We start from the raw sequence: 21,339 nt of genomic DNA, 5'->3' as shown, positions 1-21,339 counted from the left end.
AGGATTTACTTGTGTGATAACACATCGATCTCGAAATGTATCTCAATGGTCAATCGCCAGGTGAGGTGTATGAAGAATAAGCTGTGACGTGTATGGGGGAGGAATCGATAGTTTTGGAGTGAAGCTGTAGGTTAAAAGATTCTGGCTCACGTATTTAATATGGATCTTTGGAACCCACAACAAATTTAATTTCACGACTGTGCCAAGTACTCGCTTAGGTAATATCCACTAGGACCCGGGACGGACCTCGGATTCAAGGGAAACCTTGTCCGCCATGTTAGATCTCAGATCTCTTTCTTGGCATTATCTTCCCCGAATTTAGCTTGGCAGGGATTCTTTCAATCAAGACCTTTTGCCTATCAAATATCTCCGATTTCGGTGTAAAAGCTTAGAAAGCTGTTGCTTCTCAATGGACGAATATCATTTACTTGCATGCTGTGCAACAGACAATAAGCTGAACTATCAAGTTGCGCTAATACGCCCATTACAGATATTAGATATCTCTTTGTAACACCCCTTACGCGTAGGGGGGAGCGAATTAAAGGACTTAGTTAAGCCATCAATCTATAAGTTTATTAGTTGCCGGCACATACCTGATTATCTTGATACGCACAGATGCGAGGTCCCGATGTCTCCATCAACTTATTCCTCTTACTTTTCCTTTTCGTGAATCCTTGCCGGGGAAGATCTTTTGAGTGATTCGTGGGGAGACATCGAAGTGTTGGGGTAGCTGCGGTATTTAATAGATAAAGTCGGTCCTACCGTCGAGAAGCAGCTAGCCATGCCAGCATCGTCAACGTCCCTCATCCCGACTCCTAGAAAAAGCGCCATCGACATGCCATCACCGAAGCTCCACCAGCACCAGCAGCAACGGAACACGAAGAACCTGGGACTTCGGCTGGGCGCAGACTTGATGAGCGCTTCCTGTGCCGCGTCGATGGTCGCACCTCTAATAGCCGTGATTGATAGGTAAAGCGACCGCCTCCAACCCGACAAAGCCTTTCCTTCAACACCACCACTAACCACCTCCTCCACCACGTAAAGATCGATAATGGAAAACGCGTCCGGCCGAAGCACCGTCTCCAACAGCCTCAAATCCTCCTTCCGAACGCTTCTCCTACGCCCCCACGCTCTAATCTTCTCGAAGCCCGTCGCCCTGATCTTCATGGTATACGGGGGCACCTACCTAACCGCGAACACGCTTGACACAGCGACATCCACAGCCCGCAACCAGCCCGCGACCCACGTAACAACAGGAACTCCCAAATTCGCCGCCTCGAGCGCCGCCAACGTCGGGCTCTGTGTGTACAAGGACCAGTTCTTCGTCAAATTATTCGGTCCCAGTGGACCTCCACGCCCAGTCCCGCTGCCAAGCTACCTCCTCTTCACAATGCGCGACTGCCTGACCATCTTCGCCTCGTTCAACGTGCCGCCGCTGCTCGGGCCAATACTGACGGAGCGCATGAAGCCCGCGTGGCAGAAGACGGTAAGCGGGACTACGGTCGCACAGTTCGCCGCACCGGCCGCGGTGCAGATTCTCTCGACACCGGTACATCTACTCGGGTTGGATATGTTCAACCGGCCAGCGACGGGGGGTCGCGGGGTTCCTTGGGGCGATCGATGGACGCAGGTCTGGAAGAACTGGGCGGTGAGCACGGCGGCGAGGATATGTAGGATAGTCCCGGCGTTTGGGCTTGGTGGGACAGTTAATACGAAGGTGCGGAGGAATTTAATGGAGAGTTTGGTTTGAAAAGAAGATGTTGGTGGCTTGTTTGATGATATATGGTACAAGGTAACACCCGGTACGAAGTGGGTTTGGGACGGCGTTTCACGGATACTGGTTATACTGGGCGGATATCGAAAAGATATGGGATAGGTACGGCATGGATATGGTATATGTTGGTTTCTAAAATGGAAAAAAAATATTGGTTGGCTATATTAGATGGGTTGGGATATATAAGAGCAAAGCAATAAGCTCTAGGGTGGTTTACTTGGGTATTGGCAGAATTTGACGATATGATGACACACTATATAATAGAATTTCAGGCAAGCAGGAATACTTCATTGGACAAACAATTTGCATATCTGGGCATGATATATGGTGTTATCTAGAGTAGACCAGCCGAACTTAAGGCTTCGATGATCTTGTCTCCATCATTGCGCTGCCGCGACTTGTTACGATATTCCCCGGTATCGATGTAATTCTCCCAGAACTTAAGCCCTTCGATACCATCTTCGCGGCAGAGGACGCCTTTTTCCTCGGCCATCTCGAGCTCCTCTTCGGCAACACCAATGCTCCATCCAAATCGTTCGGCGGCGTCCTGCGCAGTAACGCCGCGACCGAACTCCTGCCAATCCCAGGTCACATCTCTATCTGGCGGGATATCATGTAGATCGCGAAGCCACGCCAGCAATGCCTTAATTGTAGTTCCGTCTGTCCGATCACGACTCTGGACGACCATCACTCCACTCTTGAAAGTGCGTAATCGAACTGGTAGTCTTAATTTCCCCCACATCCGAGCAGCCTTTTCGAAGTCGTTAGGACTAACAAGTTCAACGCCCCCGCGAGCACGATTAAACATAGCCCATAGATCAACCAAGCTAATAATTCCGCCAGCTTTCTTAAGTACACCTCTGGCGTCGTCTGTCAAGAACTCGGCAAGATTTCTAGACAATTCCGACAAATAAAGTGTTTCAGATCCTGAGCCGCCAACAATGTCCTTGGTAGTCACCAGCCCTAACTGGCTAGCAGACTCGGCGAGTAGGGCGCTTGCTTCAGACGTTGCCTTTTCGGTACCACCGTTGACTTGTCGAGAAAATGACTCTGCAAGCGCTACAATTTCTTTAGCGGAAGCCATCAGAGCTTCAAGGTCCTCGAATGCACTCCCAATGACCAGTTCGTTATTCTTGCGTCTGTCCAGACCCATCTTCTCAAGTCCTGCGATTCCGGCAGTCTTATTTCGACTAGTTCCTGGCCCAGACGTCGATAGCGAATCGGAGCGTACATCATTGGCACTCCCGCTGGGAACAGGCGGTGCTTCTTGCAAGAGCCATTTGCGCTGGGTCATGGAACTTTTCAGTCTCTCATAGAATATCTTGTCCCCTCCGCCCCGGAAAGACACCTTGACACTCTCGGGATTCTCTAGGCCGGCTACACTAGCCACATTCAGTGTAGGTCCCGGCGAGTCTGTTCTCGCATGATTAGGCACAGCCGCCATGGGGACATCGTGAGATATTAGAGGCGCGCCGCATATCTCGCAAGACAGAAGAGAAGGGTGGTTTAGGAAAGTGCAACGTGGACATTGAAAGCCATCTGTCGTTGTCGAACCAGTTCTTCTATCTGGTGGCGGAACACCTCCTTCCAGACCGCCTATATCATTGACTGCGAGACTGGTGCTCTGTGGTCGAGATGGAAGCGCAAATGGTGACTGGTGCGTAGGAGCAGAGGAAGTCACTTGTCTACTCGTAGCATTAGATATAGAAGCCTTCAGAATGTGTGTTAATGCTGGTTTGATACCACATGCTAGGCACGGTGGTAATGGAGTATGTGCATTTGCTGTTGTTGGATCGAAGTTGGATGGGACCGGGTTCGGGAAGCTGCAAATCGTACATATCCATGTCGCCAAGTTAGTCTGGGACGCGCCGTTAGAGGGAAGCCGAAACCCAGGATCGGGTGCCGGTGAAGGTGATGCTCCACCGTTTCGAGAAGCTGTAGATGTCGCTGCCGCCGCTCTAGATTGGAGAGAACCTCGTTTGGCTGGTTTTGGAATGAGAGTTACTTTCGGGGAAGACTTGAGAAACCCTGCCTGTTTAGATGTTAGTATAACTATAAAACTAATTTGTCAAGAATATAGATCGTACATAAAATTCGTATCTCTCCACATCTTTAAGATCTAGAGCAACGGAGTGCTTTCTAGGCTCCTGTTTATCGACATAGCATATTCGATGTGAAGTCAGATAGACTTGTCCATTTTGCTGGTTGGCTAATTTGTATTTTCTGTCGGTAAGAAAGTAATAACGACAATTAGTAACCTGAGTGATATTCAACGTCATCGAGAATCGCCCATAAATCAATAACAAACTCACCCCTCATAGAGTCCCACGTTGTCCTGGACGAAGAGTAGAACTTCGTCGGGTAGATAGGACGGCCTGAGGGCGGTAGTGAGGTCGATTTGTTTTAAAAACATTCGTCATATCGTTCAATCTGAAGGAAAAAGAGGCAGGATTACAGGAAGAGTTCCGGCTAGGCCGAATTATTATCTGTGAATCCGATTATATATAAGCAGACAGTAAAGGAATCTTGGGAGAATTTAATGTTGAATTGATGCAGGTTGAGATCATGTTCATATGGAAGGTACGTAACTCATTGACCTACCAAAGTACTTTGTACCTTCTTATCAATCTAGAGGGTCCACACTTTTATCTTGCATAACACCAATCAATTGAAATTCATGACCGGAAACTGATTTGTACGTTAACCTTCCACCTACTTCATAAAACTTCCACTTTTTTACTTTGGTGGTCCATCGACGAATCTTCATCAACGGATTCTCACATTTAACAGTTACAGTTAAATCCCACGCCTACCTACATATTGTCATCAACATTAACGGTCCTTGGATAAGAACCTGTAGGTTCATCCCACTCATTAAAATCCCAGCCATGTGAGTACTTACCTCCCAGTACCTAGCTACCTTAGTGGACTATCCTTACCCTATGCATCCATGTGTATCAGCAGACTTTTGCTAATATTAAGCACAGACCACGTATAGCGTACTAAACCCAATAGCCTCGACGCGACTAATTAACGTTTTTAGGTAAGTGAACTTTGCCAACACACAACCTGACTGCCCCAGGTTCTAATTACTTGCACCTGACCGCCAAAATTCCCGCGCTTCTCCCGTCTTTCCTCTTCCTATTCACAATATCCATCATCCATCCATCCAACCATCCATCTTTTGTTTCCACCACAAATTTCCATCTCAAAAACTGTTCTGACGTGACTGCCTTTGTTCACATAATTCCGAGTCAACAAGGCGATAACTACAGTTTTTTTCTATATCTCGCTTTTCTGAAGAGTCGTTTTTCGTACTAACCTTTTAATTTCACTGAAGCCACACTCCGTACCGAACACATAACCATTTAGACGACAATGTCTTGGGCATCACAAGCGGCGCCTGGCGTCCAAACAACGCCATACTCTTATCCGCAATCAATCAGTAAGTTGTTCGCTCTATAAATCTTGATCCTTTCTTTATCAATACTAACATACATACTCTCAACAGATACTGCGTATACTGCAGTTCCGGTTCGTACCGGCTTTGATCAACAAACATATACAGTCCAACCACAGTATCCTTATTCCGCCCCTGCTAATCCCCCGCAACCAACAACTACCATGGCTTCTCAAACGAACCAGCAACACCCTCAGCAACAGAAGTTCGACTGGCCAGATTCCGTCCGCAGCTACGTGCAACGATCCTTCCAGACGTGGAGCCAGGATTCCGGTGTATCCCGTGCCGAGATGGAAGCCAAGCTTAAGCAGACTATACGCTTCACTCAGGACAACGGAACGATGTACACCGCGGATTGGAACACTATGCCCTTGCCTCAAGATATCATTAAGTATGAACGTCAAGAAGCGTTGAAGGCACCAGTCATAGTATCGGCAACAGCTACCCCAGCTGTTGCAAACCCCAAGAAGAGGAAATCCTCGGATCTTAGCGGACCTGAGCCTACAGTGCCGTGGCGCGATGCTAAGGTACTTTCCCTCGAAGACCGAATTACTAAACCCGCTATGGACGGCCCCCTACCGGCTAAAAGTAAGTTTCAGAAAAATGTTGAGAAGCGGCAGCGCCGCGGTGATGGCGGTTACCAGTCTTCCTATCGATCTCCTAGCCCGCCGCCCCCTGCCGGACCCATCGTTGGTCTCAACGAGAATCTAGAAAAGAGATATCTTCGTCTGACTGCCGCCCCTAAAGCGACGGATGTTCGCCCTGAACGCATCCTACACCTAACGTTGGACTTACTTAAGAAGAAGTGGCGTAAGGACGGCAACTATAACTATATTTGTGACCAGTTCAAGTCGCTTCGCCAGGATCTGACCGTGCAGCGTGTCAGAAATGAGTTTACCGTTTCCGTTTATGAAATCCATGCTAGAATTGCGTTAGAGAAGGGGGATCTTGGTGAGTATAATCAGTGTCAGACCCAGCTACGTGCTCTCTACAAGGCTGGACTGAAGGGCAATTCTACCGAGTTCAAGGCGTATCGTATCTTGTATTTCATCCACACAGCGAACCGAACGGCGTTGAATGATGCCATTGCAGATCTAACCACAGCAGAGAAAGAAGAGCGACCCATCAAACACGCACTAGACGTACGTTCAGCGTTGGCTTTAGGCAACTACCACAAGTTCTTCCAGCTTTACATGGACGTCCCCAATATGGGGGCATATCTGATGGATATGTTCATTAAACGTGAGCGACTTTCTGCACTTGCGACCATGTGCAAATCGTGAGTACTCCCCCGAATCACTGCAGAGAGCTTAGCGCTAATTTGACAACAGATTTAAACAGGATCTTAAGTTACGGTACATTACTGAGGAGCTCGCGTTCGAGTCTGACGCTGAAGCTGCCCAATTCATTCTCGATTACAACGGTGGAGAGTTCCTCCAAGAACGGACAGAGCATATTATGTTTCTGACCGGAAAGGCTGGAACGCTCTTCGAGACGGCTCGGAGTGAAGCATTCCGTAGGGTCGACCTTAAGGGCCAGATTTGACCTATCTCACCTCTTCTCTTCTCTTTTCGTATCCCCTGCGTTTCTCTCCGACATAACATTCATCATTTCTGGCATCTGTGACTGCAGCAAGTCACTTTGCATCATTCCTTCGTAGACACCCTTTGCAACATTTCCGAACAACACCACTTCTTGAGTTTGACGATATGCGTACGAGATAGATGACTCTGGATATTGAAACTTGGCTCCGCCTGGGTTCGAATCTGTGGTTCGACTATTGATATCTCTTCGAGATCGATCTCTCGTGGTCTACTACGTCGGCTTTCGAAAGGCCCTTACATTGACTTTACATCACAGTAAACGGTAATGGTACGCATTGGCATAGGTGGTTGGGGGCCGAGGGGGGAAGTTTCGGTGGGGAGTGGAGGGGTTCATCTGATTTCGAGGCTGGCGTTTGACACAGGGGCAATGGGTGCTTACTGAGCACTGGTTGACCTCGGCATCTTGGTGTCTATCTAGCTGAAGTGTTTGGAGTTCGGCGTTTCTGGACCGAGTGGCCTAGTTGCTTTACCGATACCCTGTTGTTCATCAACCTATTCTATTAACTCGGAGTTTCATGGAAGGGCTCGACAAAAAGGATTGGTAGACACAACTAGATAGTTAAGTCGAGATAAAAGTTTCATAGTTTCGACAGTCAGACAGCATAGCTGATGCCGAACATAATTCATCTGCAGTCTTGAGTACCTTACTATCATCTCCTGCATCGTGACTGGGCAGTTTTATCTGATGCTGGATCGCCATTAATCTCTGCAGTTCAACATTATTTTTGTTCGACTTCACGACATATCTTGAAAGATGTCAAATTAGCATACCTAGTTTTAGACTTGGGTTGATAACTGTTGCACCAGGAAGCTCACTTGTCAAGACTGAGCTGGTTCATAGACAGAACGTAAGATGGTGAAGGCCACCGGACAGAAAATAGTCCTAGGGGCTTTTCTGGGTTGCCTGAATAAAATGCTTTCGTAAAAGCGAATTTACTATATTAAGAAGCTGATAGCTTAGGACCTCATGTATAAAATTGGTGTTTAAACGTAGGTAAATAAGTATTACGTGTTGAAAAATATACTATAATAATCTTAAACTCTTTTCCGCCCCTTTTCTTCACTTCTTTCACATGAACCTAGGTATTCTCCTTCGCACTGACTTTTTAATAAGAAACCAACAGCATTTGCGCCGCGAGGGAAAGCTGACGGAGAGTTTAGAAATTTAAGACATGCATCACCGTGCCTGTGTTCTCACGTCCCGCGCAACGCGATGCTGGCTATGTAACTTACCCGAGCGTATCTAGGCAGACAGATAGACAGATTACCCTACGCGCAGGCGGGATACGTCGCACGGCCTGGGGCAGAGAGATGCCGGGTGCGGATCAAGGGAATCTAGACGGTGGCCGCCGCTTTCTCTTCGCTTCTTCCCGTATCCTGTCAGATGCGCTCTATGTATGTGCCGCGAGACCCGCGCGACGGGAAGTCGCACAGACGATACGAGTACCTAGACGCAAAAAGCAGCAGGGCGAGGAAATTGGGTTGATTTGTGGCGCTAAGGCGTTTTTTTTTGGACTCCTGAGGGGAGCCCTGTCCTGCCCTGCCCTGCTGCAGCTCCTCTCCCTTATGACGGGAACATGTCGATATTTTTTTTCGGTTCCGGCTCTACTTGCCCGAGTCACAAAAGCCTGGCGAAAGGTGGTTGGGTGAGGTACGAGATCGTTCCCTTTTTTTTTTTTCCTGTCTGCCTGTGTGTCTCGATCAGACCCGACCCTTTTTTTCGGTGCGCGGGATGGGATGTCCTAAGGGGGCGGCCTAGACTGTGCTGGGTTGAGGCCTGATTCGGTGTGCGACGAGAGACACCCATATGACAGACGGTGGCTAAATGCTTGGGGGCTTTTGGTTATCACGGGGTCCGACTAGCCGACTTACGTGATGAATCAGATCTGAGTGAGGACCTCGAAGTGAACACTGAGGTGAGGAGAAAATGGAGAATTTGTCGATTCGGCTCCGCTGGCGAAGTAAATCAATCTCTTGGCGCAAGTCTCCCGGAGAGATCTGTGGTATCGTGTGGCCTGATTATCTACATCACATGCGAGATGCATCGAGAACTTAGGTCAAAGCGTTGAGGGGGGAGGGCAATCAAGGTCTTGTAGAGCACGGATTTGCATACAATGATCGGTTGCGGGGCCGGTGATAAACGATGTGCTCCCGTTCCCTCGATGAAAAATGTTCCTCTCGCAAATCCCAAAAGTTGGTAAGAGGACGGGCCGTCGACTTCTTTACGTCGTCACTACCCAGGTATGTTTCAGCGCTCCGCCCAGTTTCATGCTGCTTTGGAATCGCCGCCGGCAATGGTCGATCCGGTTCGTCTACGCATGAACCATTAAGCACACCAGATGTAGTTAGTTCGCGATCTGGACTCTCCTCCTCCGGCCTCCGATCTATTATCTTGGTAGCAGCGCATATGTAATAGATTCCTGTTACTTGTCGTCGAACGTGGCTGATGTGCCATGCAAAGGGCAATATTAGCGACCATTCTGGAAAAGCCCCCGGAATGCATTCCGGGCTTTACGGGCTGGCCGGGGCAGGTCCGGACAGGGGCTGTTACTTAGACGTTATGCATTACTTGCTGTGGCTGCAGTACGTAACGATACAACGTTAGGTCGATATATTGATATATGGTTGGCCAAGCACGTCATCTAGTAGGTTAATCATGGTTAATCATTGAAGCACCTACGTATTTATGAGGTCTGTGAGTAATTACGTAGGTAACGTTGGTAGTAACAATCCCCTTTAGTCCATGGCGACTCTTCAAAAATAGGTAAGGCTTCGTTTATCGAGGATCCAATAAGCTGGGTCTTGTAATTATAGTAACGCCTATAAAGCTTTGAGTTAAGTGTATAAGGTAATGGGGACCCGAAGATGCTTCAACAGTACTATGCGTACCTACGCTTAGGTACAGAGAAGTAATAAATTTCTGTGGTGTTTCAGGCTTTTGCCCTGCATGCTTCCTAGTTGCATTCGTTTACCTTTAGTGCCGCGTGTGTCTGGGTCTAGCCCATAGAAACGTTGCTTTTCCCCATAAACCTGATTGTCCTTAAGGAAGTTGACAAGCAGACAAGTCCATTAGGAGACACTGTAGCAATTAGAACTGTTATCATGTTAATTGTGCTTGTAGATGTGTTCGCATTTGTATGGACCAGCTACCGCGCATTTCCTAGTCATATATGGATGTTATGTTTGTCGTTGTTGGAGGGCATGACGAAACTGGACTGATTCCACCCGATCAGTCCCGATCTAGGAGCTCTTAGTTCATGTCGCTCTCCCTGTCTATGAAGACTCGAGTCACAAACGATGCTTAGTTTCCACCTAATGATGCATATGTAGTATGTAGGTCGCCATGCATGCTGCAAGGTACAATTTCAAAATGGATGAACAAGCTGACAAGTTCCCTGGGGCGTGGAGTATGCGCAAGGGGCGCCCCTTGAGGTTTAGGTGTCGAAGTTAAAGCATCTATTCTTATTTGTTCGATGTGAAGCACAACATCCCGGTTCCTGTTAGCTTCAAGTCCGACTTTTGCGTGGAAAATTTTTATATGCTCGTCAAAAGTCTAGGTAGTTTGAAGAAATGTTTCCGGATATTAGTATTTGAAATAAATTGTTCGGTCTTATTATGTATTTTCGATATGCGGATGCGTTGTCGTGACAGTTGTAGAGTAATGTTACCCAGGATATCCTAACCTTGAAACTGTGCGAAGCCTTATCAGACATCCGACAGGTTGGAAAGTTCGTAAAGAGTAGGCTTTAATTAAGCCTATCGGATTATTGTATTGGAGGTATCGAGAATATTGAATGTATTTTCTTTCAGCTGTTAATATTATTATCGGGTGGCTGTATTCTGAAGTCTTCGCCCATCAGTGATTTCAGGGGGACTGAATTCCGATCCTTGTGTGTTTGACGGGGAAACAACCAGAACAGAATGGATGAACGGGATGAATGGGATGAATGACTCAAAATATGTCAACTTGGCACGTAGATCGTGTTCGATAATGCACGATTTTCAGAAGAGTCAATGCGATCTCTTACATAGTAGACTCTTGTGTCAGTCAATCAATCAAATGATCATGAAAGTTCCAAGTTGACGAGCTGGAGATTTACATAATTACCTAGTACCTAGTCAGGGCTTTTTCGTTCATGATTAAGCACATAGGCAGGGACGGTAGGGGTGACCTTGGAAATCGATGTGACGGTGGCGGGGTGATATGTAGAAGGTGGAAAGTACACACATAGCCCTGAAGATGGTAGCTGGAAGGTGAGGGAGGGGCGGAGGGGTAGAGGGGCAAACAACCTGAAGTACCTAGCTACTACCAAGGTACCTAAACAACCCTACGGAGCTCTTCAATGTTAAGAATGATCCAGGGTGGATGCCCTGGGAAAGGGAACTAGTGCCTCAACTACGGATAGCTAAACTCTTATTGACCTATTGGAATGTCATGCCATCAACATTGAACTTTGGTAACCCTGGAACCTTGGAAGTTGTCAGTTCAATATTAGATACCTACCGCCTATTCAATATCCTATTCAATATCTTAACCGGAGTGTAGCCCTTACATGGAGGCTCCTCGTTCACTGGCTAATCACATTAATGATTATATCCCTTCTCCTCTATTGCCGTCATTAATTCCCTATCATACTAGTAGGTCGGCATAAGTCATATTATTTAAGACATCGATAATATTATCTTATTTCTTATTTCCTGCTTACGTAGTGAGATCATTTTATGATTTGATGAAACTGGATCAGGATGGATATTACTTCCACGTTCTAGGGGCACGTCAAATGCACTAAACTTCCAAACTTACAGGGCTAACATGTGCTAATGCTGCCTTGCTAGCAAGCCCCCGGCAGTTTATGTAGGTCTAATCGGATCTTTTCGAAGAAGACCCCGCTATCCCGTGGCCTAAGAGTCCAATGGGTCAAAGGGTACAGAGTACATATCCACAAATGTGTAAAAGGTACATGTGTACTTGTGTTTAGGTAGTAATAGAAGGTACGTACCGTGTGATCCATGCATGCTATCCGCCCATCTCAAGCATTTTTTTAGAGAAGGCATATCCACCGACCACCAACTTGCAACCCACAAACCCACAGTCGCACATACCTACGACTCAGCCTGCCCAATTATGCTAACGCCCGACTCAATTTACTCCACCTTTTTCGACGTTTCCACCCTCTTCTCTCAGCCAGTCAGTCAACCCCCATCCTGGTTAAGCGCAAAGCAGTCAAAGTAGTCACTGCAAAATCTAGCCAGTCCTGTTCCTCTCCCTCCTTCCTTTGTCCTCCTGACCTCCCCAATCCCTAATCTTTGAACAGACCCCGTCGACACTTTTTCTACATTCGACTATCGCAAATATAAGACGACGATTTTTATCGACGATCAACGACAAAAAGGACGATACGACTGCCAAGACGGGAATAAATCTGTTATTATACGTCTATGTACTGTGACGCATATTGGCATTTGCGAGACAATTGATACCCGACTAAACCGTATACCGTGGCTAAGTTGGGATTAAAGATAAAGAAGCAAACCCGAGAAAGAAAAGATTGGTGAAAGGGACAATTCAGGGTCGGCAATCGCTTATTGAGATTTTATCGACTGGGGAAAAAAGGAGTCGGGAAATTTCATTGCTCATTGCCTGCCTGTTCTTGTTTTTTTTTCCCTCTAGCCAATTATTAATCGTTCGACATCGATCGGGGTCGAGGAGCAGAATAAGGCCAAAGCTTTTGGGAAATTTCGTTATTTTCTTCTTTTGCGTTGCGAAAGGTCTCACCTTGACGCACCTCACTTCACCTATTCGATCTCACCGGCTGACCTTTTACGACGATTCGCTTCGCTCCTATTACACGTTGTCGCACTGATTCAGACCCGCTGTCGAACAGCACCGCGAGACTCCGCTGCCTTGGCGTAACAAGTGCCTGAGCCTCGGGAATAGTCCGTCCGCCATTTCTAGCCTGCGAGTTAACGAGTCTGCGCCCGTTCCTCTTTGGAATCCTACTTCGCGCCGCCTCCGCCTCCGCCTCCTGTCTCTGTCTATTACCAGACCCTTAACAATTCGCCATTCGCATTTTCGCATTTCGCAAACTTCCGAATTTGTACGACGATGAAGGTGCGCCATTAAACCTAGGACTCCCTTCCATTTGTTTTTGAGTCATTCCGCAATTACCCTTCCTTTCTGCCAGACATGCCTCTAAAAACGCATTTGCCTATCGGTCGCATTCATGTCGCGTTCCGATTCCCAACGCGATCTGATCGCTCTCGTTGACGCCATAGCTAACATAATGCGCTCTATTCAGGCTCTTAGGAGATCCATCAAAGGCGACAAGGACAAACCTCAGTTGTCCATCGCGCCGAAATCTGCAGTCGCTATTGTCCCCCCCAAAAAGGTCAGTCTTGTTCGTCTTTGCGTGTGTCCTTTCTTCCCACTGACGGTGACGGTGGATTGACCCGCTTTTTGTCACCTTCGACACGATGCTGATGCCCGAGACATTACAGGTCATTCGAGCTCTTTACGATTATGAAGCGACATCTACACAGGAGTTGAGCTTTTCCAGAGGTGATTTCTTCCATGTCATTGGCCGGGAGAATGATTCGGACTGGTACGAAGCATGCAACCCGGCTCTCCCTGATGCACGAGGTCTCGTCCCGGTATCATTCTTCCAAGCTCTTGGACGTACTGAGAGGGATAGTGGTCAATCCGATCCAGGTAATCCAGGTAACCCGCTGGGATTAAAGAAAGACGACCACGATTCCGGATTTTCCGAGACTAATACAAACGTACCTCCGACTCCTGCGCTTAGCCAGCGCAGCTCTAAGTCTGTCGTCAAGAACGGCGCCATGGTATACGGAATCGTCATGTACGACTTCCAGGCCGAAAGAGCAGATGAATTGGAGGCGAAAGCAGGCGAGGCGATTATAGTGATTGCGCAATCTAATCCGGAGTGGTTTGTCGCCAAGCCGATCGGACGTCTAGGAGGCCCCGGTCTCATTCCTGTTTCGTTTGTGGAAATTCGAGATATGTCTACGGACACTGCTGTTGCCAATCCCCAAGAGGCCGTAAAAAGAGCTGGAGTTCCGCGGGTTGAGGAATGGAAGAAGATGGCCGCCGATTACAAGAATAGCAGCATCACGTTAGGAAAGTTCGAGGCTGGTGGCCCGCCGGGCCTAGAGCAGGGCATGGAACGTATGAGCTTACAGCCAAGCCAAGGCGGAAATCGCCAGAGTCAACAACAGAATGCGTCATTCGTAAGTTATAATGAGCCACTACGTCCCTGTGCGGTGACGTGCTAACATAACTCTGTACCAGCAACAGCAGTATCAACAACAAGCTCAACAACAGCAACGAAACACTATGCAGCAAAGCCAGTTTGCTTCCAAATCTACCTCTCAACTGTATGCGCCTATATCCGCTCGGATACCGCGTTACTGTTTTGCCGAGGAGAAGTACTGGTTCGTCATTGAGGCTACTTTAGAGGACGGGCGGCACTGGGAGCTGTCGCGCTACTATGAAGATTTCTACGACTTCCAAATCGCCCTCCTTACCGAATTCCCTGCCGAAGCCGGAAACACCGGCACACAGAAGCGCACGCTGCCGTACATGCCTGGTCCTGTTAACTACGTGACCGACGCGATTACGGAAGGTCGATTACACAATCTAGACGCATATGTTAAGCATTTACTAGGACAACCGGCATATATTTCCAAATGCAACTTAGTAAAGCAATTCTTCGCGCCGAGAGAAGGTGATTACGAAATCGAACCCCCTTCGAACGGAGATGAATATAGACTCTCTGGTGGATCGCGTTCATCAGTCGATTCTCCCCGAGAGGGCAACTCTCGGCAATCCTCTAGGAATAATCTGAATGGAAACGGATACTCAGGATTATCAGCAGCTCCTAGGCAGATGCAGAATGGGCAGCCGCAGATGACTCGACAAGCGTCATCGCTCTCTCAGCCCTCCCAAACGTCATTATCTCCAGGAGTTACCCAAGGACAGGCGTCCTTAAAGGTTAAGCTACATTTCAACGACGACACATTTTTAATACGCGTGCCTTCTGATACCAACTTTCAACAACTGTATGAGAGAATTAAAGAACGTACCAAAGTAACCAACGGAGATCACATCCAACTCTTCTACCGAGACGAGCAAAGTGGTGACAAGCTCGATCTCCTAAGCAACAACGATCTAAACTATGCCTTAGAGCATAATGAAAAGTTGGTGGTTTTTGTTGAGCAGGTCTAGGGCATTACGGAACGGTTGATACCCCCAGAATATTTCCATCTTCAATATACCCAATACCCTTCATCCTATTAGCATTTACGCCGAAAGTTCAACAACTTTTTTTTCTCCGAACATGATGCATGAAGCATGAATCCTCTCGGCAAAGATTCAACCCGGTCCTACCACTTTGACAATGACCAACTTGGTCCTCAACATGCGAATACAAACTATTCATCGACCCGATATCATGCAGCAATTTCTCTGTGCACTGTAGTAACTGGTACAATGTTGTCTAGTGAAACGCAATTCACTTGGTAGTGCTTGAAGTAGTAGATATTACCGAATGGCTATTCGGAATGAGTTTACTTTGTCGCGACTTTTTAATGCTTCTTTTTTTTATTTAATTCTGCTATAGCCACTTATTCGCATTGTTTTCGTCTGCCCATCTTGAAAACCTTTTCAACATTTTGGGTCTGGTCGAAAATGGCATTCATAGGTCAGCCTTTTTTTCAAGTCGTTTATACGGTATACCTTACGGTCCGGCGCGAACATGGGTTGTTTTCCTCTGTCGGGACGGATTCCAATTCACTTTTTTTTCTTCTTCTATATTCAAATTCCCAACTTCTTTATCAGAGGTTTCTGAGGTTATCATCAACTATCCACCGGGCGACGAGTGTATGGACGAATGAACGATAAGGCGGTTTGATGGAACATACGATGCAGCAGGTGTCGGGTTGGCCAAGGGGCGTCCAGAGGAATTCGGAGTGAGGGGGGTATCCTGAGACCCAGCGGATGCTGCTCCGAGGCTTCGATCCTATTTGCGAGCGCAGGAGATCTCGAACAAGCATCCTTCGGTCAAGTGGATGGGGAGATCACGAATCAAGCTCGCAGGAGGTCGATAAAGGATGCTTCAGCAGCAATGTGCATGATTCACATGCTTTCTAGCGCCGAGATACCTTCCACTCCATAGCACTAGGGAATGAAATGGAAGGGAATGCTGAATGACATCTATCACTAGTTTATGATTCGTGATGGTAAATTGTATATAAATGATAAAGGGACATTTGCGCCTACCTAGTACTATTCGAGTATATTTCTTCTAAAATTTGACCCTTTTTTTTTCTTTTTTCTTGCTGCTTACTAGTATCTTGAATCCCAGCAGCATCGATGCTGATATGTGGTTACTAGATATGGGCTTAACCTGCGAATACCGGCAAATACTACCTTAGCCAGTGTATACAGATAGGAAGAATACCGCAAGACGAGAATAAATAGCAAATTTTTGAATCTTGCTTAGTTGCATCAAAGTTAGTACACGGATCTGAGGGTACAACATGTAATTCTTATATTCGTTTGTCAAGTTTATTCGTCGTATAGTTGCGCAATGAGCGTGTTCTAGTTCATAAAAGGATATTTAATACTGGATGTACTTACCTAATAGGTATAAAGTCGAATAAATATATTTGAATGGTGTAAAGAGATACTGTAGGTGGGAAAGAACGATATGCATTGCTACCTTAGGCTGCTTAGGCAAACATTGACGGCAACTTGCATAGGAAACGGCGGTGGACGGAGGGAGTTTGTGGAACTTTAACGCATAAAGCCGCTCAATGCAATGAGGGGCACAGACCACTGAAAGCTTATGCCTGTTAATTTCAGGAATCGGCGAGGGACCCGATTATCGATTGGCCGAGAAGGTACAGCGGCCCCTGCCCCCTCGACTTTTAGCTTGCACAAAAAACCTCTGAAGCCACAAAACCCGCTGACCCCGATTTCTCCTCCTTTCATTAAGCACAACCTCGCCCCCTTTACAACCAAAACCCGGGTTCGAGATCGTTTACACGATTAGACCGGCGAATTTCATTGAATCAATTGAGGATTCACATCTTTTTTTCCATCTAATCCGAAAAAGATTACCTCACTACCCGAACGGTAGCATAGCATCGCTATAGCTAGGTAATTCATCCTAACCATCCTAACCATCAATACAATGTCGGACGTTCCCGCAGCCCCCGACAGTCCCTCTGTCATCGGAACGCCCAAAGAGCGACACTCTCTTACCCTTGACCAACGTCGCGCTCTTCGTCGTTGGGCTCACAGTCAATCAAGCCGACCCTCTCACAAGGCATGTATTGAATGGTTTTACAGTCAATATGGTCAGAACATTAGTCAGTCAACCATTAGCCATTCACTTTCGCCTAAGTACGCACGCCTCGACAATGACAATCAATTCAGCGGTTCGCGTTTGCGCTTTGGTAACTGGCCCGACGTAGAGAAGCTCGTCCTACTTTGGCACGGTCAAGTTGTCGCTTCCGGTCGCAACCCTTCTAATGAGGAGCTGGCTGAGAAGGCCAAGTCTATTTTCCAGCAATTACCACGCTACAAGGACGAGTCACCGCCCGAATTCTCTCCAGGCTGGATTCATCGATTCAAAAAACGATATGGCCTATTAATTCGACGCCAACGTCGCCATGGCAGTGCCGGTAATCCTGCCGATGACATGCTTTACCTTATTAATACCGTCTCTTCAGTTATGAACATTAGCGCTAATACCAGCCCTGCCGCCATTCGCGATGCTATTCTTCGCGTTGTCGGCCTCGAAGCTAGTCTTGCTACCTGCGCCCAGGTTCGCGATGAAGTTGTTCGCCGAATAGAAAACCCTACTCCTGCAGCCCTCCCCACACTTGCCGGCGCGACTGTTAACCCCGCCGACTCCGCCAATGCATTCGCAGGCACCGAAGATCCTGAGGTTGTACTTCAGAATGCTTTGCGCCAGATGCAGCAGGACGAAGAAGATGCAGAGGCACATGCGGCAAGCATTCGTGAACAACGCGACAGACAGGATCAGGGAATTCCCCCCATTGCCCCCAACCTACAAACGCCTCAGCCTCAACAGCGCACGAGTGCTATATTCACTCCCGCTGCCAACGAAGACCCGTCTCTCACCCTAACGCCGATCTCCGGCGCTGCTGCCCTCAGCAGCGGTGCAGGTGCAGGTGCAGGTGCAGGTGCAGGCGCAGCAGCAGCAGCAGATCGACCCATCCGTTGTCCCTTCTGCGTCAATCAGCGAATGCTCCGCAGCATTAAGGAAGCTGTGGAACACATGAGCACCCACGTCGTCGTCTAAGAAGACGTACATATCATCATCATCCACGTATCTCATACTTCTCGAAGCAAATCTCTATTTCCTGCCAAAGGCCCGTCGTTTATGGTTACGTTCTATGGGGGGAGTTGGTGTTTGTATGATGGGTCAAGGTTATGGGACTGGGAGGTTTTACGAGGCGTTTGGAGTTCCGCCATCCACTATGCGCAGCATGGGATGCCCTTTTTTTACCACTACTTTATGCCCCTTCACACGGTGATGTGAGGGAGCTGTGCACAAAAACAAGGGGCCGGCTATGGAATTTTGGGCTTGTTTTTTTTCTTCCTTTTCCTACGTGTTTTCTTTCGGCTGCACAAAGGAGTGGTTTTGCCGCGCCCCTGGTGTTTATGGAATTCGGGAGGGGATTCTGCGCAGATTATGAAAAATGGCAATTTGACTTCGGTGTTCCATCATTGGTCCCTACGTACCAGATTCGTTAATTCTATGTGCTTTGCATTTTCCTCCATTGGATTGGTCTTTGGAGAGTAGTGATTGTATGCTTTGATTTGAATATTGGTGATTGACTTAGTGAACCCTCTGGCCTAGTAGGTTTGTTGAAGTGTGACATGATCGATCATCTGCTTATTCCCGAAGCAAAGTATGATGTGAGACAAGTATTTGCAATGGAGCTGCTTGTATTAATGGTTTGTATTTCCATATGCTATCTAGTCCATCGTAGACAACGTTCAACATGAGGCAGGCTTAAATGGCCTCTCTTCTCTTCCATGCTTCGAAGCTACTCTGGGTTCTTCAGAGCAACCTTAATAAAGGATGTATGTCGACGTTCAAAACGCCCCTAAATACATGTATGTTCATGATATATACCTCGTAGCGAGTAGCCGACCCAATCCCCCTTATACAATGCACCGTAATCTGTAACCAGAATCGCCGCCACCTGGTTTGTCCCAATAAACGCCGTGTCGAACCTGGATGCAAATCATCCAAAATCAAGGAGCCGTCCGTAATGCGCTTGCCTCATTTCTCTACCCAGCCGACGCCAATTATGCCCATGACCTCGTCTTTATAAGCATTTCCTCCCAATTATTAGATTATATCATGTCCATGTCGTCGTTTTATTTTATGTAAATCATCACCGTACCCCGTTTCTTAAAACCTATTATTATTCTGGTTCTGATCAACCCACATTAGATTCCTCCCCCGTTGCCTATTCTGCTGCCATAGGGGTCTATTTCCTGGCGTCGTGCTCCTTGGAGGACTGCTGCCTGGGGATGTCGCGCCTGAGCGTGGCGGACTGTCGTCCGGGTTGAGTACGGTGAGCGGCTGTCGATCGTAGTCTCGGGAGCCGATGCCGGCGCTAGAGTATGCGCGCGAAAAATCGTCGATCTCGGAAGAGCTTACGCCGCGGTCGTACTCGCTGCTATTGTTATTAAAGGTATTATGGGTGTAGTCGTATTCTTGGGGGCTCTCTTCTTCCGCCACAGGCGCTAGCCCAGTTCCCACACCCGCGGGGGGCACCATGCGGATGGTGGCGGGGTGATACCGCAAGGGCTGTGAGAACCCGCGATTATTTGCGTTCGCCCTTGCGGCGGCGGGCGCTGGGGCCGGGCCTGTCCTCCACGGCTCGGATGCTGGGTTGTAAGGCTGCTGCCCATTATTGGTGGCGTACTGGGTTAGTGGTTGCCTATCCTCCTCATCTTGCCATGATGGGAGAGGCGCAAATGCCGCGCCGTGAGATCGCATCGGGCTATGAAATTAATTAGTAACACCTACAACTAAGGGGCTTCGTGCGACGCTTACCTAATATACGACGTTGTTGGTGGTGCATCAGTCGGTAGAGGCCCAGGGCCTTCGCGACCATTGCCTCGTCGCTTCCGTAGGTAATAGAATATAATGGCAGCTAATACTGCTATTAGGACGGCAGCTCCACTGATAGATCCTCCGATTATGGCTCCTTTGTTAGTGGTTCCAGTTCCTGCTCCCGTCGCAGGCGCACTGGGATCAGTCGATGACTCTGCTGGATCACCATCTGATGATGCTGAACCTCCTGTAGCATTCGGTAGTCCAGTGGTGGAGGAAGATGTCGTAGTGGTGGATGACGAGGAAGATTTAGACGATGACGATGACGATGACGACGATGAAGATGATAAGGACGATGATAAAGTCGAAGACAATGTTGATTCGGTGTGAGAACCTGAGGGTGATGATGCGGACGAACCTGAAGGTAACGTCGCTTCTGAGGATGTTTGTGGTACCGTACCGGGTCCGCTAGAGGAAGGATTCCCGCCTGGATCCGCCGTGGCGCTTGAAGGAGGTTGGGATCCAATAGAAGTCGGTTCAGAAAGGGGAACCGGCAATGCCGTCAGGGGCACCGATGTCTCTTCAAATACTAGGCTCGACATACCCTCGGCAGACGTCTCGACAGTGGTGGCTAGTGATGATGCGGTCCCGCAGCCGTACTGGAAATATCCGCCAGCAAACTCATTCCTGTAACACAAATCTGACCCTTGGCACGTATACACGTAAGGGTTAATTTCGGTCTGCGGCGAGCTGTTCAGGTCGACGCATCCCGTAAATATACCCGTCGAACAAGTTCCGCCGTCCGGACAACAGCCCACCATCCTGTAGTTCTGTTCTAAAACACAATGGGAGCCCGCTAAGCATGTTGCAGGTAGGTTTGGATCCCCTCCGATATAGCCACAAACTGTGTTCTGCGCTTGTCTTCGTAGTAGGTCTGAAAGTAACATCGGAGCTTCTGTGGGCTGCGGAAAAGGAACAACATTCAACTCATGTAAATCAATGGTTTTCGTTTGCCTAGGTAGCGCATGGCCATTTGTTAAACCAAATGCTACACTGATGAGGAGAACAGCGGTGGAGGGGGGGAGTTGTAGAAAGCAGGTCTTGAATGTCGCTGAACAGGCCATGGTTCAAACCACGACTAGACGTCGTCCAGCCAGGTTAGGAATGTGGAAATAGAGGAAAAGGAAGTAAATTTTGACCCAAATCGGCATCAAGAACGAGAAGGAACAAGATTGAAGATTGGAACAGATCAGAAGGGTCTTTTAAAAAAAGAGGCGAGGGTAAGGTAGCAGTAGACTACTGCACATGCACGACCGGGGTGTTACACAACAAGGCTGAGACTTGCTCAAGTGTCGCTGCAAAAATCTAGAAATAGGT

General features: G+C 47.9%; 5 protein-coding genes across 5 annotated transcripts; 3 read left to right on the top strand and 2 right to left on the bottom strand.

The window, feature by feature from the left end:
- The first annotated feature begins 446 nt into the window (after nt 1-446).
- Nucleotides 447-2,057, top strand: GGS22DRAFT_150506 (uncharacterized protein). Its single transcript, XM_047959316.1, has 2 exons — nt 447-969; nt 1,045-2,057. Exons 1-2 carry the CDS (start codon nt 782-784, stop codon nt 1,748-1,750), a joined length of 894 nt encoding a protein of 297 aa, XP_047824129.1. The 5' UTR covers nt 447-781; the 3' UTR covers nt 1,751-2,057.
- GGS22DRAFT_150504 (Vps36-domain-containing protein) lies at nt 2,058-4,323 on the bottom strand. The gene is made up of 3 exons (XM_047959315.1): nt 4,087-4,323; nt 3,862-3,997; nt 2,058-3,806 (listed from the first exon to the last, which is right to left on the bottom strand). The coding sequence occupies exons 1-3, from the start codon at nt 4,185-4,187 to the stop codon at nt 2,109-2,111; spliced, it is 1,935 nt and encodes a 644-aa protein (XP_047824128.1). The 5' UTR covers nt 4,188-4,323; the 3' UTR covers nt 2,058-2,108.
- Nucleotides 4,324-4,873: 550 nt separating this feature from the next.
- GGS22DRAFT_150502 (SAC3/GANP/Nin1/mts3/eIF-3 p25 family-domain-containing protein) lies at nt 4,874-7,480 on the top strand. The gene is made up of 3 exons (XM_047959314.1): nt 4,874-5,219; nt 5,286-6,513; nt 6,566-7,480. The coding sequence occupies exons 1-3, from the start codon at nt 5,153-5,155 to the stop codon at nt 6,777-6,779; spliced, it is 1,509 nt and encodes a 502-aa protein (XP_047824127.1). The 5' UTR covers nt 4,874-5,152; the 3' UTR covers nt 6,780-7,480.
- Nucleotides 7,481-13,136: 5,656 nt separating this feature from the next.
- Nucleotides 13,137-15,387, top strand: GGS22DRAFT_11466 (scd2/ral3). The gene is made up of 2 exons (XM_047958059.1): nt 13,137-14,086; nt 14,148-15,387. Exons 1-2 carry the CDS (start codon nt 13,313-13,315, stop codon nt 15,081-15,083), a joined length of 1,710 nt encoding a protein of 569 aa, XP_047824126.1. The 5' UTR covers nt 13,137-13,312; the 3' UTR covers nt 15,084-15,387.
- A 3,452-nt stretch (nt 15,388-18,839) lies between these two features.
- Nucleotides 18,840-21,238, bottom strand: GGS22DRAFT_150495 (uncharacterized protein). The gene is made up of 2 exons (XM_047959313.1): nt 19,963-21,238; nt 18,840-19,909 (listed from the first exon to the last, which is right to left on the bottom strand). The coding sequence occupies exons 1-2, from the start codon at nt 21,084-21,086 to the stop codon at nt 19,312-19,314; spliced, it is 1,722 nt and encodes a 573-aa protein (XP_047824125.1). The 5' UTR covers nt 21,087-21,238; the 3' UTR covers nt 18,840-19,311.
- Between the last annotated feature and the right edge of the window lie 101 nt (nt 21,239-21,339).

The sequence above is a fragment of the Annulohypoxylon maeteangense genome, assembly GCF_022496945.1.
Source record: "Annulohypoxylon maeteangense strain CBS 123835 unplaced genomic scaffold GGS22scaffold_1, whole genome shotgun sequence".
Taxonomy (NCBI): Eukaryota; Fungi; Ascomycota; class Sordariomycetes; order Xylariales; family Hypoxylaceae; genus Annulohypoxylon; species Annulohypoxylon maeteangense.
Note: the sequence above shows the minus strand (reverse complement) of the source record. Positions and strands in the feature narration are given on the sequence as shown.

Coding starts and splice junctions, on each gene's coding strand:
- GGS22DRAFT_150504 (XM_047959315.1), bottom strand. CDS start 4,187: ATGTTTTTAAAACAAATCGACCTCACTACCGCCCTCAGGCCGTCCTAT. Junction 3,998..4,086: donor AACGTGGGACTCTATGAGGG/GTGAGTTTGTTA, acceptor TCTTACCGACAG/AAAATACAAATTAGCCAACC. Junction 3,807..3,861: donor TGGAGAGATACGAATTTTAT/GTACGATCTATA, acceptor ACATCTAAACAG/GCAGGGTTTCTCAAGTCTTC.
- GGS22DRAFT_11466 (XM_047958059.1), top strand. CDS start 13,313: ATGCTGATGCCCGAGACATTACAGGTCATTCGAGCTCTTTACGATTAT. Junction 14,087..14,147: donor AACAACAGAATGCGTCATTC/GTAAGTTATAAT, acceptor ACTCTGTACCAG/CAACAGCAGTATCAACAACA.
- GGS22DRAFT_150506 (XM_047959316.1), top strand. CDS start 782: ATGCCAGCATCGTCAACGTCCCTCATCCCGACTCCTAGAAAAAGCGCC. Junction 970..1,044: donor CTAATAGCCGTGATTGATAG/GTAAAGCGACCG, acceptor CACCACGTAAAG/ATCGATAATGGAAAACGCGT.
- GGS22DRAFT_150495 (XM_047959313.1), bottom strand. CDS start 21,086: ATGGCCTGTTCAGCGACATTCAAGACCTGCTTTCTACAACTCCCCCCC. Junction 19,910..19,962: donor CCAACAACGTCGTATATTAG/GTAAGCGTCGCA, acceptor TTAATTTCATAG/CCCGATGCGATCTCACGGCG.
- GGS22DRAFT_150502 (XM_047959314.1), top strand. CDS start 5,153: ATGTCTTGGGCATCACAAGCGGCGCCTGGCGTCCAAACAACGCCATAC. Junction 5,220..5,285: donor CTCTTATCCGCAATCAATCA/GTAAGTTGTTCG, acceptor TACTCTCAACAG/ATACTGCGTATACTGCAGTT. Junction 6,514..6,565: donor CTTGCGACCATGTGCAAATC/GTGAGTACTCCC, acceptor ATTTGACAACAG/ATTTAAACAGGATCTTAAGT.